This window comes from Pteropus vampyrus, unplaced genomic scaffold (assembly GCF_000151845.1).
Source record: "Pteropus vampyrus isolate Shadow unplaced genomic scaffold, Pvam_2.0 Scaffold391, whole genome shotgun sequence".
Classification (NCBI taxonomy): Eukaryota; Metazoa; Chordata; class Mammalia; order Chiroptera; family Pteropodidae; genus Pteropus; species Pteropus vampyrus.
In genome coordinates, this window is record NW_011889172.1 from 1,471,866 (window position 1) to 1,484,883 (window position 13,018).

Below are 13,018 nucleotides of genomic sequence, written 5' to 3' on the forward strand. Positions count from 1 at the left end.
ATAGGTAAGGCCTGGGTCTGACCTCTCAGACTGGATTTGGAGAGCCCTTGAAAAGCGTGCCACCAGGCTTTAAAGGGGCAGGGATGCCACACTGCCAGAGAGAAGAGGAGGGAAGGGAAGGCAGCCCCAAGCCGGGAAACTTTTATTTGCTGTACATTCGAAGGTCATATCATACTTTTCACACCAGTCCAAGTCTGTGCCCATGTGTCCACTCAGGCTCAACTCTGGCCTCGCTGTTGTCGCTGCGAATTATCTTCCTCTTCTTCCTGTCCCTCAGGTGGTGGTGGGGATGGCTCCTCTTGTCCTGAAGAGGATGCCAGGAGCTCCCCGGTGGATGCTGCCAGGCGGAAGACCACCGGGATTTGGGCCAGGGCTGGGTTGGTCTCCTGCAGGCCCTGGATCCACTTGGCCAGTGTAGCCTGGTCGTGGGCCCCCGCCATGCATATGGCAAAGATAGGGCCTTCCTCCACTGTTGGGAGAGACAGGCCCTCAGTTTGTGCAGTGGGGACTGGAGCAGTCCCCCATCTCATGTCTACAGCCCTTCCAGGCCAAAGTTGGGAGCTTTAGGTTCCCTTTTGCCTTTGCACAAGATATATACTCTTCCTAGGCTGCCCATCCCATGCTTCACTTAGGTGATGCCTTCTGGTTCTTCAAGATTCTACCAGAAAGTTCTCCCAACTCCCCAACTGAGGCTGGGTGGTGTGCTCCTCCCCTGAGACCCTAAGAATATAAGCTGCTTTTCCCCGCAAAGGCCCTGTCCTGGCCAGACTCCATGGCCAGTAGAGGTGCTCCATGACAGGGCCGACAGGCCTGGAACCCCTGGGTGTGTGTGCGCATGCACACGCATGTGCTTGGATATCTGCTGGGTCTCAGTCTGGACCCCACCCCTCAACCCCAGAAGTCACAGCTCATCTAGTGCGGTGTTTGGAGTCCTGCTTATCCCAGTTTTTACCTTCATTGATGTCAAACTCGTAATCATCCCAGCCGCTTCTCCCATATTCCAGGTCCAGCTGCATCGGGTAGTAGAGGTTCCATTCCTCTGGAATCTCCTCTGCTTCCTACCCCGGGGTGGTTGTGGTGAGATGCAGGCAGGGTCAGAGGCCCTGCCTCTGATCTTGCAGCCACCTACAGCTTGCCCCCTACCATCACCAGGAACTGCCCCCTTCCCACATTCCGTGAGCCCTCACAAGCCCTCAGGGCAGTGCCAGCCCCCTCCCACCCCCACTTGTGCTTTGGGCCCTCACCCTCTCCTCGGGGGGCAGCAAGTCAGCTCTGAGGATGTGGTAATAGACACATTTGTTGCGGAGCCACAGGGAGAAGGGGCCCTCGACGAAGATAGGTCGGGCTGGGTTGTGGCGGGCCAGTGCTGCCTGCTGATCAGGACTCTGGATTCCTGGTATGGAAACATGCCCGGGGGCCCTGGCTGAGTGAGGGTCTCTGTCCAGAGGCCCAGGGAGTCCACTCAGCAGGCCCGGTAAGAAACCAGCTGCCCCATGTACAGGGCCTTACCTACGATGTGCGGCTCGGTGGGATCCGCTGTACCTGTGGAGTCTTTGGATGAAGGCATCTGCAGGCAAGAGCAGGGGTGGAAGCTGGTGACCCCCAGCCCCCAAAGAGGAGCTGGGGAGAGAGAAATGGGGAAGGGGGGTCCCAGCGAATCTGGAGCCCATCTACTGGGCCTCATACATGTCACTCAAGCCTACCCCGTCCTTGCATCTATCCAGTTCAGCATCATAGCTGCCAACGTTTAAGATGTTCACATAGCAGGAACCTTGGAGCCCGCTCACCTGTGTTAAAATCTGAGCTCTGCCAAAACTGTATGACTTTGACCAAGTCATTGTGCCTCAGTTTCTCCAATTCAAATGGGGATTATAACAACACTTAATTGAGATGGTTTTAAACCACTGACAATGCCTGGCACATAGTTAGTGCTTAGTGCTTGTGAAATTTAGAAAAGAAAAAATTACACACACAGAATACCCCAGAAAGGAGACACAAGAAGCAGGTCACAGTGTTTTCCTCTATAGAGGACAGGGAGGGAAGGAATAACTTTTTTTATCTTAATTTTACATTCTGAATGTTCAAAAATTAAATGAAATTTAATTTTTAAAAAAATGCAGATACGCTCTGATCGAAACATCTGAGAGTGGACAGCTGCTGGCACACACATCATCCATCATTTCAGGTTAAAAGTAACAGATGGATCAATGGGTCCAAACACAGAATGGACCCCCAACCATAGTATTAAGTGAAATCAGCAAAAGGCAAGATGCAGAATGTGTGTGATGCTCTGCCACTGGAGAAACACTTTTAAAAGTATACTTTTTGGGGTGGAAAAAGTGTATGTTTTGCTTCTGGGCCCTTTTACTGGACAATATATTTATACTGACTTTTTGTTTAACACTGGATTTTTTTTTTTTAACATTTGATTGTATGTTTATCTCTCATGCTATTAATCTCTAATGGTTCTTATTAGCAGGAATACATGCACTTATTTGACTTGCCCATCAGCATACATAAATAGTTTTGACATTACCAATAATCGTAATGCTATGGGATTAAGTTCAGGATTTCTCTGCAGATCTTGTTTGTTAGAATACAGGCCATACCACTAAGGTTGGGCAGTCAGATGACAGTAACTCAAAAGGACTTTCTCACTGGTTATGCTATCAATTAGACATTTAGCCACATCCATTTGTGTACAATTTTGGTGGGTTTTTCTTATTTTTTTAATACACGAAACATAGTTTAATAAAAGCTAATCCATATTAAATAAACCCACATCTCTCTTCCATTCCTGTTTTTTCTACCCCAGCTCCTCTGCTTGCCCAGAGATGATGATTTCTATAAATTTCTGACTTTGCATTGTTTATTTTTGTGAAAATAGGCAAATAGGTATATGCAGTTTTATTTCCCCTCCCTTCTCACACTGAAGGTAGCTGACTTGTTGAATATGTGGATTGTTTCCATTCTAAATCTTGGTAGCATTAGTGGTCATTTACCATAGCTTCAGGCTCTCTGTATATATTTTTCATAATGAGACGGGGAAATAGAATATTTAAATACAAAGGATATATGTGCAAAAAAAGTATCTACTTGCAAACACATGGCGTCTCTCTGGAAGGGGACACAGAAGTGATGACCTCTGGGGGAGATGGGGCTGAAAGGCCAGGAGACGAGAGAACTCTTTACTGTATATTCTTGTGTACTGTTTGGCTTTTTAATGCATTACTTTAAAAAATGAAGCAATGAGTTAAAAACTACCCTGCAATATGTTGCTACACTCAAGGCCAAGTCTCCATCTTCTCTCACCTGGACATTACATCACCCATTACCTTACCCCCTCTGTTCTTCCCCTACCATCCAACACCACCCACACGGCCACTAGAGGGTACTTTCAAAATCACGACTCCTTCCAGAAATATGGCTTCCCCCCATCCCTCCTCTTGGCTCTCTCCTCACCAAAAGGTTCAAAACTCCATCCTCCATGCTGTTTCTCTTCAATCCCAACTTGCACCAAAGGAAGCTCAGCATCTTCCTCGACCCTCCAAGCCCTGGCTTATGCTGCTCCCTCTGCCCGGAATACTCTCCTCGCCTGTCTTTTCCTGCCTGAGCCCAGCATACCTTCTCCTCCAGGAAGCCCTCCCCACTCCCTGCCTCTTCTGGGCTACCATGGCCCCTAGGGCTTCTGCACCTCAGAACCAGTGGCTCTGTCTGTTATCCGGCATCTGCCTCCAGACAAATGCTACGAGGGGCTCTCCTTGGATCCCCCATGTGGCCTGGCGTGAGTGGGGCCCTCAGGAGAGGACGTGAGGGGGTATGGAATATTTCATCCAGTCATTCAACAGCTGTTGAGTGTCAGCTTTGTGCCAGATTCTGTGCTGAGCCTTGGGTGACACGGGGAACTGAGTCATACTGAATAAGTGACCAAGCTCAGTACAGGGCAGGGGTGGTTAGGAAGGGGACTGAAAGAATGTGAAGTCCTGGGGAAGAGTGTTCCTGGCTGAGGGAACAGTGAGCACAAAGTGTACAGGCCTAGGAGGGAACTGGCACAGATCACTCAACAGAAAGGAAGACAGATGCCTGGAGTATAGTGCATGTGGGGAGTGGACTAGAAGCAGAGGTCAGAGGTCAAGCTGCAGTGAGGAATGAGGGCCATAGGAATCCAGTGAAGGGCTCAGTCCAGAATCATGGTCTTTTGGGCTGAGTGAAGGGGGCTCCAACCCACAGTGGCAGCTGAGGGTGTAGACAGGGGCAGATACCTGGTAGACGGTGACCCTGGCGCTGAGGTCAGGTTCCATGTGCCGCAGGCCCAACCTGGCCAGGTCCACGGGGTCCTGGGGTAGATCCTGGGGCATGGGGAAGGGGTTGACATTCTTGAAGCGGGAGAACCACAGCCTCATGCGCACGAACTTGAGCATGGGATAGCTTTTGCGCCCAAATATCTGAAGCAGCAGGAACTCCGTCTCCTTGTTGGGCATCACCCCTGTGCAAGGCAGATGGCAGCACAGCCTCAGGGAGGGGGCACAGAAGGGAGATGTGAGGGATGGGAGCCAGCAGAGGCGTCCAGGACCAAGAAACGTGGGGAGGGGCAGATTGAAAAAACCAGAGACAGAATTGAAGTCAGAGAATTGATGGTAGAGAAGGAGGAAAGAATCAGAATTTAAAGGAAAAATTAGAGGGATAGAAGAAAGAGATGAGAGACAGAGAGAATGAGAGAGATGGGGAGGAGGTGCAGGCCAGAGAGGGAGGAGACAGAGCCACGGAGCTATAGAGGGGCCCAGACCCGAGAAGGGGACAGCCATGCCCCTGCCCCGAGCCTTCTGGCCTCACCGTGGTTCTCCATCTGCTCCAGGATGGCAATCCCGCACTCCTGCTGCCGTGGGTAGTGGATGAAGATTTTCTGAAAGATGCTGCGAGGCCTGAAGACGTCCTTGGGGAAGATGTCCAGCAGCGTGTTGTAGACGGCCAGGTCCTGCTCGACGCCGTACTCTCGCATCTTGCGCAGGGCCAGGTAGATGAAGTCAACGTGGCCCCGCTTGTGCACGTTGTGCTGCCCGAAGTTCTGTACGGCCTGCACAAAGCTAGCCTTGTCCCGCGCTCCATCCGGTGCCTGCCTGAACAGCTCCTCGTGGGGTGCCAGCGCCCTGGCCGGCCGCCGCGGGGGCTCAGGTGGGTGAGGCACCAGAGATGAATCAGATTTGTGGGTGGTTGAGCTGCAGTGGAGGCCCCTCAGGGCCTGGGGGGACACCTGGGGACAGAGAACTATTGCTGGAATCTGGCACTTCCCAGTGCCCCTAGGGGATTGCTGGGCTGGCTCTTTTCTGGGAAAAGTGCCAATGGGCATCCCTAAGGGCCTCTGAGGAAGCTTGCTGTGGTCACAAACCCAAGGTCAAGCACCATTACAGACAGAAAACAACGGTGAAACCCCCACGGAGGCAGCTGGGCAACATCCACTACAAGAGCACACACGCCCCTTCTGCACTCCTGCTTCTGGTATTTAAATATGCCCGCTCTAAACACACCTACACCAAATGAGTTTTGTGCACCCGCTGTGTCTGTGGAAATGGCCCCAAGGTGCATCGGTAAAGAAATGATAAAGCAAATGGCCGTGAGCTTAGACAAAGCACCTGCTGCTGTAAAAGTCACTGAAGAGGTCTCGTGTGATTTGGGGTGAGCTTCGAAGTATATTGTTAAATGAAAAAGCAGGGTGTGAAACAGTATAGGTTCCCATGTGTGTAAAAAATCCCGAACTTCCATATAATAGATCCTCATTTTTTGGGAATTCTGTATTTGCAATGTTGCCTACTCGTTAAAATGTACTTGTAATCCCCAAATCAGTACTCCCTCATGGCACATTCCCAGTCATTTGAGGACACGTGCAGTTGAGTCCCCTGAGGTTGAACGAGGGGATGCTCTGCCTTCTTGTCTCGGCTCTCACACTGTTAACCAGTGTCCTTTTAGAGGGTTATTTAGTGCATGTTCCTTGCATCTTTTTGTTGGTGATTTTGCTATTGAAAATGGCCCCTAGCGTGCTGCAGAAGTGCTGCCTAGGGTTCCTGTGTGCAAGAAGGCTCTGCTGTTGCTTACAGAAAAAATACATGTGGCTGATAAGCTTCATTCGGGAATGAGTTATAGTGCTATTGGCTATGAATTCAATGTTAATGAATCAACAATATATTAAATAAAGTATCTAAACAGAAACACACATACAATAAGGTTATGTATTGATTGGTTGAGGAAAATGACCAGAGGCTCGCAGGAACCCTGGGAGCAAAGGTTTAGTAATCGCTATTTCAGTGTATGCAGCAACTTTGTAGACCATAACTACTGCAAGTGATGAGAATTGAGTGTAAGTATATATAATTTTTGCTTCTATGAAATATCTCTGGGAAGAAATAGAGTAAGTGGGTAATATCTCTTGCCTCTAGATAAGGGAGCTAAGTGGTAGCAGAACAGGACAGATGCTTGTCATGATGTCGCATAAGAACTTTTTGAATTTTAAATTATATTGCCCACTGTACCTAACTGTATTACCTATTCAAAAGATAAATTTCGAAAACTGAGTTAAAAAAAGATAATGCAGATTTTGGAGTCAGCAGGAGTCTCAGCTTGATTGTCCTCTGCCAGGTGACACCCACATTCCACTTTACTGCTCAGGCCTCAGTTTCCCCATCTGTTATGATGGCATCTCCCTTGGGTTAAGGAGGTCTTGCTTCCAGAGGGAGGAGTGCATGCTGCAGGGAGCAGACCAGATCTCTCTAGAACAGAAGTCAGCAAACTATGGCCTGTGGGCAAATCCAGCCGGCTGCCTGCATTTTCGAATAAAGTTTTATTGGAACACAGCCATGCTCATTGATTGTTTTTGGCTTGGGGCTGCTCTGCATTACAGTGGCAGAGTTGAGTAGCTGTGACAGAGACTGTGTGGCCCACAAAGCCAAAAATATTTACTATTTGACCCTTTACGAAAAAAATGTGCCAACCCTTGCTCTAGATGGTATGGTACACTAACAATCTCATTAAATTTTAATTTAACTGAATGTTTAAATTAGAATGGTCATACATTCCAATAAGGCATCTTAAAAAATATACAGCTAATAAGAGCTAATATTTACTGAATATTCTTATGTTCCATGTGTTGTTGAGCACTTACTGTACCCATGTTACTGAGGCCCGGGGGGTGAAGTGGGATGCCTGGTGTCACATAGCTGCAGAGCGGCAGAGCTGGGACTGGAGTCTCTGCTCTGCTGCCCCCAACAGCTATCCTGAAGTCCCGCTCAGATAAGGCAATGTTTAAAAAAAAAAAAAAAAAAAAGCGCTCATTTAAAGTGAAAGTGTAGGCAACTAATACTCCAGGTGGTGTGTGCATAAGGCAAACATCAGAAAGGAAGCTCTAGAATATCCAAAAGAAGGGGAGGACCCTCCCCCCAAAGGATACAATGTAATGAAATGTACAGCGCAGGGCCTGGCACAAAGGAAGGGCTCACTCAGGGAGCTATTAATATTATCAGCACTGTCATTGTCATTGCTTTTGCAGTCTATGGTCATTGATTGGCTTGGGCCATCTGGTCACTTTGGGTAAAGGATGGAAGTTCTATTTTCTGCCTACATCTTTACAAGGAGATGTAGACTCCTACATACCCAGAGTCACCACCCAAATCTGCTTAGCTCATACATTCTTATTTTCAAATTCAACTCCTTCATACATGTGGGACCAGCACTTTTTAAAATGAGTAAGAGACATTCAGTTGGCCCCTTAGAGCAGACAGGCCAGCCCAGACACCCCAGAGCTGGCTTCACTGGGTGGGTTATGAGGGTTTGGGAGCAAACTCCAAACCTGCCTCTCTCCACCCCGATGACTTCTTGGCTGGCAGTTACCTGAGAGAAGGGGCGTCCTGCGAGGGTGGTGCCACAGATGCCTCCCCAGCCCCAAGACAGGCGCTGGGCCAGCAGGTTGGCCTGGGTCCAGCTCATGCCTCTGCAAGTTGGACAATCACCTGGCCAAGAGAGAAAGAGACAGCATCAGCCTGGCACCCTGCCTACTAACAGAGATGAGACCCCTCCTTTAGGCGGAGACCCCATTCCAGACTGCATGGCTGGCTAACTCACCAGCTCCGCTGGTTTCTCATCCACAAGATGGAGCTTAAATGATTGTTACAACCAAGGCTCCCTGTTCTGCTGGGCCAGAGCCTCCACTATCTAGAAGAATGTCCTCCAGTAATAGTCCTCGTCTCTACTGGGTCATTCTTTTCATTTTTTAAACAACTTTATTCACATACCATACAGTTCACCCTTTTAAAGTGTAAAATTCAATGTGTTTTTCTTTTTTTTTTTTTTTAGTACATTCAGAGAATTGTAATCTAATTTTAGAATGTTTTAGAACACATTAGCTATCACTCTCATTTCCCCTCATCCTCAATGCTGGGCAACCAGTAATGTACCATTTCTACAAATTTGCTTACTCTGGGTATTTCATATAAATGCATTCATATGATATGTGTTCTTTTGTGGCTAGTATCTTTCACATAGCATGTTTTCGAAGTTTATCCATATTGTAGCATGTATCAGACCTTTAAATTAAATTCCTTTTAATTGCCAAAAAAATTCCATTGTATGGATATAACGTTTTATTTATCCGTTCATCAATTGATGGACATTTGGGTTGTTCCTACTTTTTTACGATTATGACTAATGCTGCTATGAATACTCATGTAGAAGTTTTTGCGTGAACATGTGCTTACACTTCTCTTGGGTATAGACTTAGAAGTCATACTGCTGGGAATATGTTTAACATTTTGAGGAGCCCCTGGAACTGTTTTCCAAAGTGGCTGCACCATTTCACATTCCCACCAGCAATGTATAAAGGTTCTAGTTTTTCCACATACTTATTATTGTCTTGCCCATACTTATTGTCTTTTTATTACAGATACCCTAGTGAGTGTGAAGTGGCATCTCCTTGTGGTTTAGATTTGCATTTCCCCAATGATTAATGATGCTAAACATCTTTTCATGTGCTTATTGGCCATTGTATATCTTCGCTGGAGAAATGTCTATTTAGATCCTTTGTCCATTTTTAAAATTGGGTTATTTCTCTTTTCATTATTGATGATATGTGTGCTGATGGAACTAAATATTTATCGCCAGCCTTGAACTCCAGCCTCCATACCTGCCACTTTGCGTATACCCAGCTATCAAACTTAATTTGCTCCAAATTGATATCCCTGCTTAAACTTGTTCCTCCCCATCCTAACCAATGGCCCCACCATTCGTAGTCATTCAGGCCACAAATCTAAGAGTCACTGCTGTGTACACTATGTCCCTTACTCCCCCATTTAATCCATCAAGTAGGCCTGATGACTGATTACTTCCAAATCTATCCCAAATGCACCGATTTTTTTCCATCTGCAGGTCACCACCCTAATCCATGACCTCTTTCCCAGACCCCCACTTCTCTTCTTCCTTGCCTCCAGTCAGTTCTTCCCACCTTGGCCTTTAAAATGTGAACTAAATTCAATATTTTCTGCCTAAAATTGCTAATGGTATATCACACCTAAGATAAAATCGGACAGAGTCTACACCTCCAAATTCAACTCTTATCACTGGCAGGTCCATCTACACTTCCTTAAACAAGATATGTTTATTCTAGTTCCAGAGCCTTTGTATTTGCGTTTCCTTCTGTTTGGAAATTTCTTCACCCAGATCCGTCCATATTTGTTTCTGGTCATTCAGGTTTATATACAAACGGGGCCTTCTTTGACTGCTGCCCCACTTCCTATCTAAAGTTCCTATCACCCTGGTAAATGGATTTTTAACAAATACTACTGGAATCAGCTGTTCTCTTTATTTCTGACTTGTTCAATGTCTGGCTCGTCTTCCCAGGAGGAGGGGGATTTTTGTCTGTCTTCCTCATTGCTGTGTCTCCAGCACCTGGGACAGTGCCTGGTATGTGGTAGTGCCTAACAAGTATCAGTGGAATGGGAAGAAGAGCTAAATTTCTACAAAACGTCTATAATCTATAAATCTGAACAAATCTGAACCCCGTAGTGTATCTATAGGAGCTCCGAGGCTGGCTGCCAGGATTCTTGGGAGAAACGGGCAAACGAGGGTTCGAATTGCAGCCTAGCTACCGACCTGCGGTGTGACCTCGCGAGAGGGCCTTAACCTCTCGGAGCCTCAGCTGTCCCGTTTGCAAAATGGGAGATTAAGGACGTGAGGAGGCGGGTACACTGAGGGAGGCCTTTACCCGAACGTCCCGCCTTGCACCCTAAGAGGTCACGGTGCCCTGGCCCTGCAGCAGGTCTCTCTGGGGCCACCCTCCCGCGCTGCCGGCTCAGAACGGGCAGCCCCGGGGCCCTGCAGTTCGTGCTCGCCTCCCCACGCACGACCTACCTACTCAAGCGGGCGGCCGCGGACTCCCGGCCGGCTGCATCTGGTCGCTGGGCGCTGCCATGTTGCCCGGAGATTTTCCAGGTCATGGGCCGCCAAATCAAGGAGACAGCAAATCAAGAACGCCAGTTTAAGGAGGTCCCGCCCCAAAGAGAGGAGCACCAATAGCAAGATGGAACGACCTCGGTGCCGCCTTGTAACGAGCCAGGCCCCACCCCTAACGAGGCAAGCCGCAACCCCGACCTGGGAATTAAGGAGTAAAGCCTGGGAGGAAGTGACTGTATCGTTCTCGGCGGGTGGGGGGACGGGGGAAGTTCGCGTGAGTCCAGCTAGCTGCCCCAGTTTTTCCACCTGAAATGTGGGAATAAAATATTAAGGGTGGCAATACCCCCCAAGTGTGTGAGAAATGCTGTGTCTGGGTCCCTGAATTTGTACTTCTCCATTATGTGCGGCAGGTCCGTGATCCTCGGGTAATCCTTTTGCCTTCTGGCATGGTAACTGTAGAGACTGTGCATCTGGTATCCACCCCAATGGCTGTAGGGGCTAGGCAGTGGGGCAGAGGAGGTACCTGGGGCCTGGACGTGGCCAACGCGCAATGACTAGCCTCGCCCGTCCCTATGGCGCCCCGCTCAGGTGGTTCAGCCTCCTGGCTCCGCTTTGCGCCAGATGAGCGTCTAGGCGCTCTGCCCGCGCGTGTTCCATAGCCTCGGGCGGGCCTGTGAACGCCTTGGACTCCCGCAAACGCCTCCAGGTAGCATGAGGGCCGGCCGGCGGGGCGGTGCCGAGCTCCCTTCCCTCCCACACCTGCCAACGCCTCCATTCCCTCCGCAGATGCCTGTGCACCCTCTCTCCCTGGCCTTCAGCGCCGTCAGGCGGTACAATCTGCTGTCCGTGGAGGCAACATCAACCTCACTCCATGAGTCAGCTGGGCCCGAGTGGATATTCTCCACTTCACTCCCATCCCTACTCTGCGCTCCTGTGGAGGCAGGGGGCCAGTAGCATGGGGAAGAGGGGTAGACATACCGAAGTTGTCCAAGTGAGGAAGGGACTCTTCCGGGAAGGTGTTCGGAACAAGGCTGGCTCAGCTAAGGAGTCCCATGGGGTCTCTGTCTCTACCCCAGCCCAGGCAGAGGTTGACCCAGGGCCTTGAACCCTCCATGCCAGGCCCTAGCTACCCATTCCAGAGCTGTCCGGAATGGGGGGAGTGGTCAGTGGGCTCCTTGCTCCCCTTGCCTCACAGACTGTGGCTGATGCCTCTGGTTACCTGCTCCATAGCAGATGGGGGCCCAGCTGGGTGGGCCCAGGGTCCCCCTCACCTCTGCCTCCTTCCAGACCTGGTGCTGATCTTCTGCAGCTAGGGCATCAGATGTTCCTGGGTTATCATGCAGTTTCTCTTTTCAGCTTTCACTACTTCCAGTGAAGACCCTTGGAGACACCACCTCTCCCGCCCCTGCCTCCACCATGTACTGACCATCTCCTGTGCGCCCCCATTACCATAAGCTCCATGAGGACAGGGAGATTCTGTTTGTTGCGTGTGTTGTCCCCAGCGTTGGAGACAGGGCCTGGAACATGGTAGGTGCTCAATAGATGTTAGTTACAAAATGAATAAATAAATGAATGAATGTTCCTGTAGCTCATCCCAATATTTAAACTCTAGAAACTGTCCTTTGTGACAGCCCCATGTGACTGCCTTCCACATGCCTGACTAATTACTCTACCACTGCCTTCCCCATTTTTCCCCAGCCTCAGGGCAGGCTATATTACCTCCCAGACCTCTATGCCAATTTGTGTCTGCTCACAGCCTTTTGTCAATTTTGGGTACTTGGGTCTGGGGACATGTGAGGGCTTTCTTGCTCCTCTCCTGCATCCCCCAGACCCGAGTACCCAAAACTGACAAAGGGCTGTGAGCAAACCCTCACACTCTTGTCCAAAATTGGTTGCTGAGTACGGTGAGCTGCCTCTGAAATTTGCTAATGGCCTTACTGAGTGGTGTGCCCATGGCTGCACCCTGTGTAGCTGGCATCGCTGTGATGTTTTAAAGTTTGAGGGGTGTCGACTTTGACAACGCTGGTCCTGGACATCCTCAACATCCTGCTGTCGAGGGCCTGAGGCGGGGGAGCCCTCATGTCCTAAAGCAGTGGGAAGGGATTGAAGAGGTGTGGAAGAGTTCCCTAAACTCCGCTGCAGACTTGGGCCCAGGACCAAAGTGGGGGAGGTTGTACAGAGGAGCCGGAGGCTGTGCCCATCTCACAACTAGAAGGCTCAGATTCACTCAACAAACTTTTACGGAGTGCCTCCTTTGTACCAATCACTGTTCTAAGCCTCGAGGAATAGCAGTGAGCAAAGAATGATTCCTGACCTCGGGGAGCTGTCATTCTAGTGGGGGAGACAGACAAAAACCCATGTTCTATAGAAATAATTTATACAGCTATTTGCATCTTTAAAAAAATTAAGTGCAACTCTAAAACTGTCTAGGATATGATTTTGTCTATCTTCTTGTTAACCTTAATCTACTTTTGAACTTCAACCATGTTACCTTTTGTAATTAACAACATTTCTTAGTCATTTTTGCTTGTGTGTAGAGCTTGATTCTGTGTTCTCTGTGTTAATTTAGGTATTTTTAGATTTATGT

At 48.9% G+C, this 13,018-nt stretch overlaps 1 protein-coding gene across 1 annotated transcript; it reads right to left on the reverse strand.

Annotated features, from left to right (window-relative positions):
• Positions 1 to 111: 111 nt before the first annotated feature.
• On the reverse strand, positions 112 to 10,541 carry ECSIT (ECSIT signalling integrator). The gene is made up of 8 exons (XM_011380332.2): positions 10,390 to 10,541; positions 7,879 to 7,997; positions 4,834 to 5,251; positions 4,263 to 4,486; positions 1,510 to 1,567; positions 1,245 to 1,393; positions 953 to 1,058; positions 112 to 469 (listed from the first exon to the last, which is right to left on the reverse strand). Exons 2-8 carry the CDS (start codon positions 7,972 to 7,974, stop codon positions 219 to 221), a joined length of 1,302 nt encoding a protein of 433 aa, XP_011378634.1. The 5' UTR covers positions 7,975 to 7,997; positions 10,390 to 10,541; the 3' UTR covers positions 112 to 218.
• Positions 10,542 to 13,018: the final 2,477 nt, after the last annotated feature.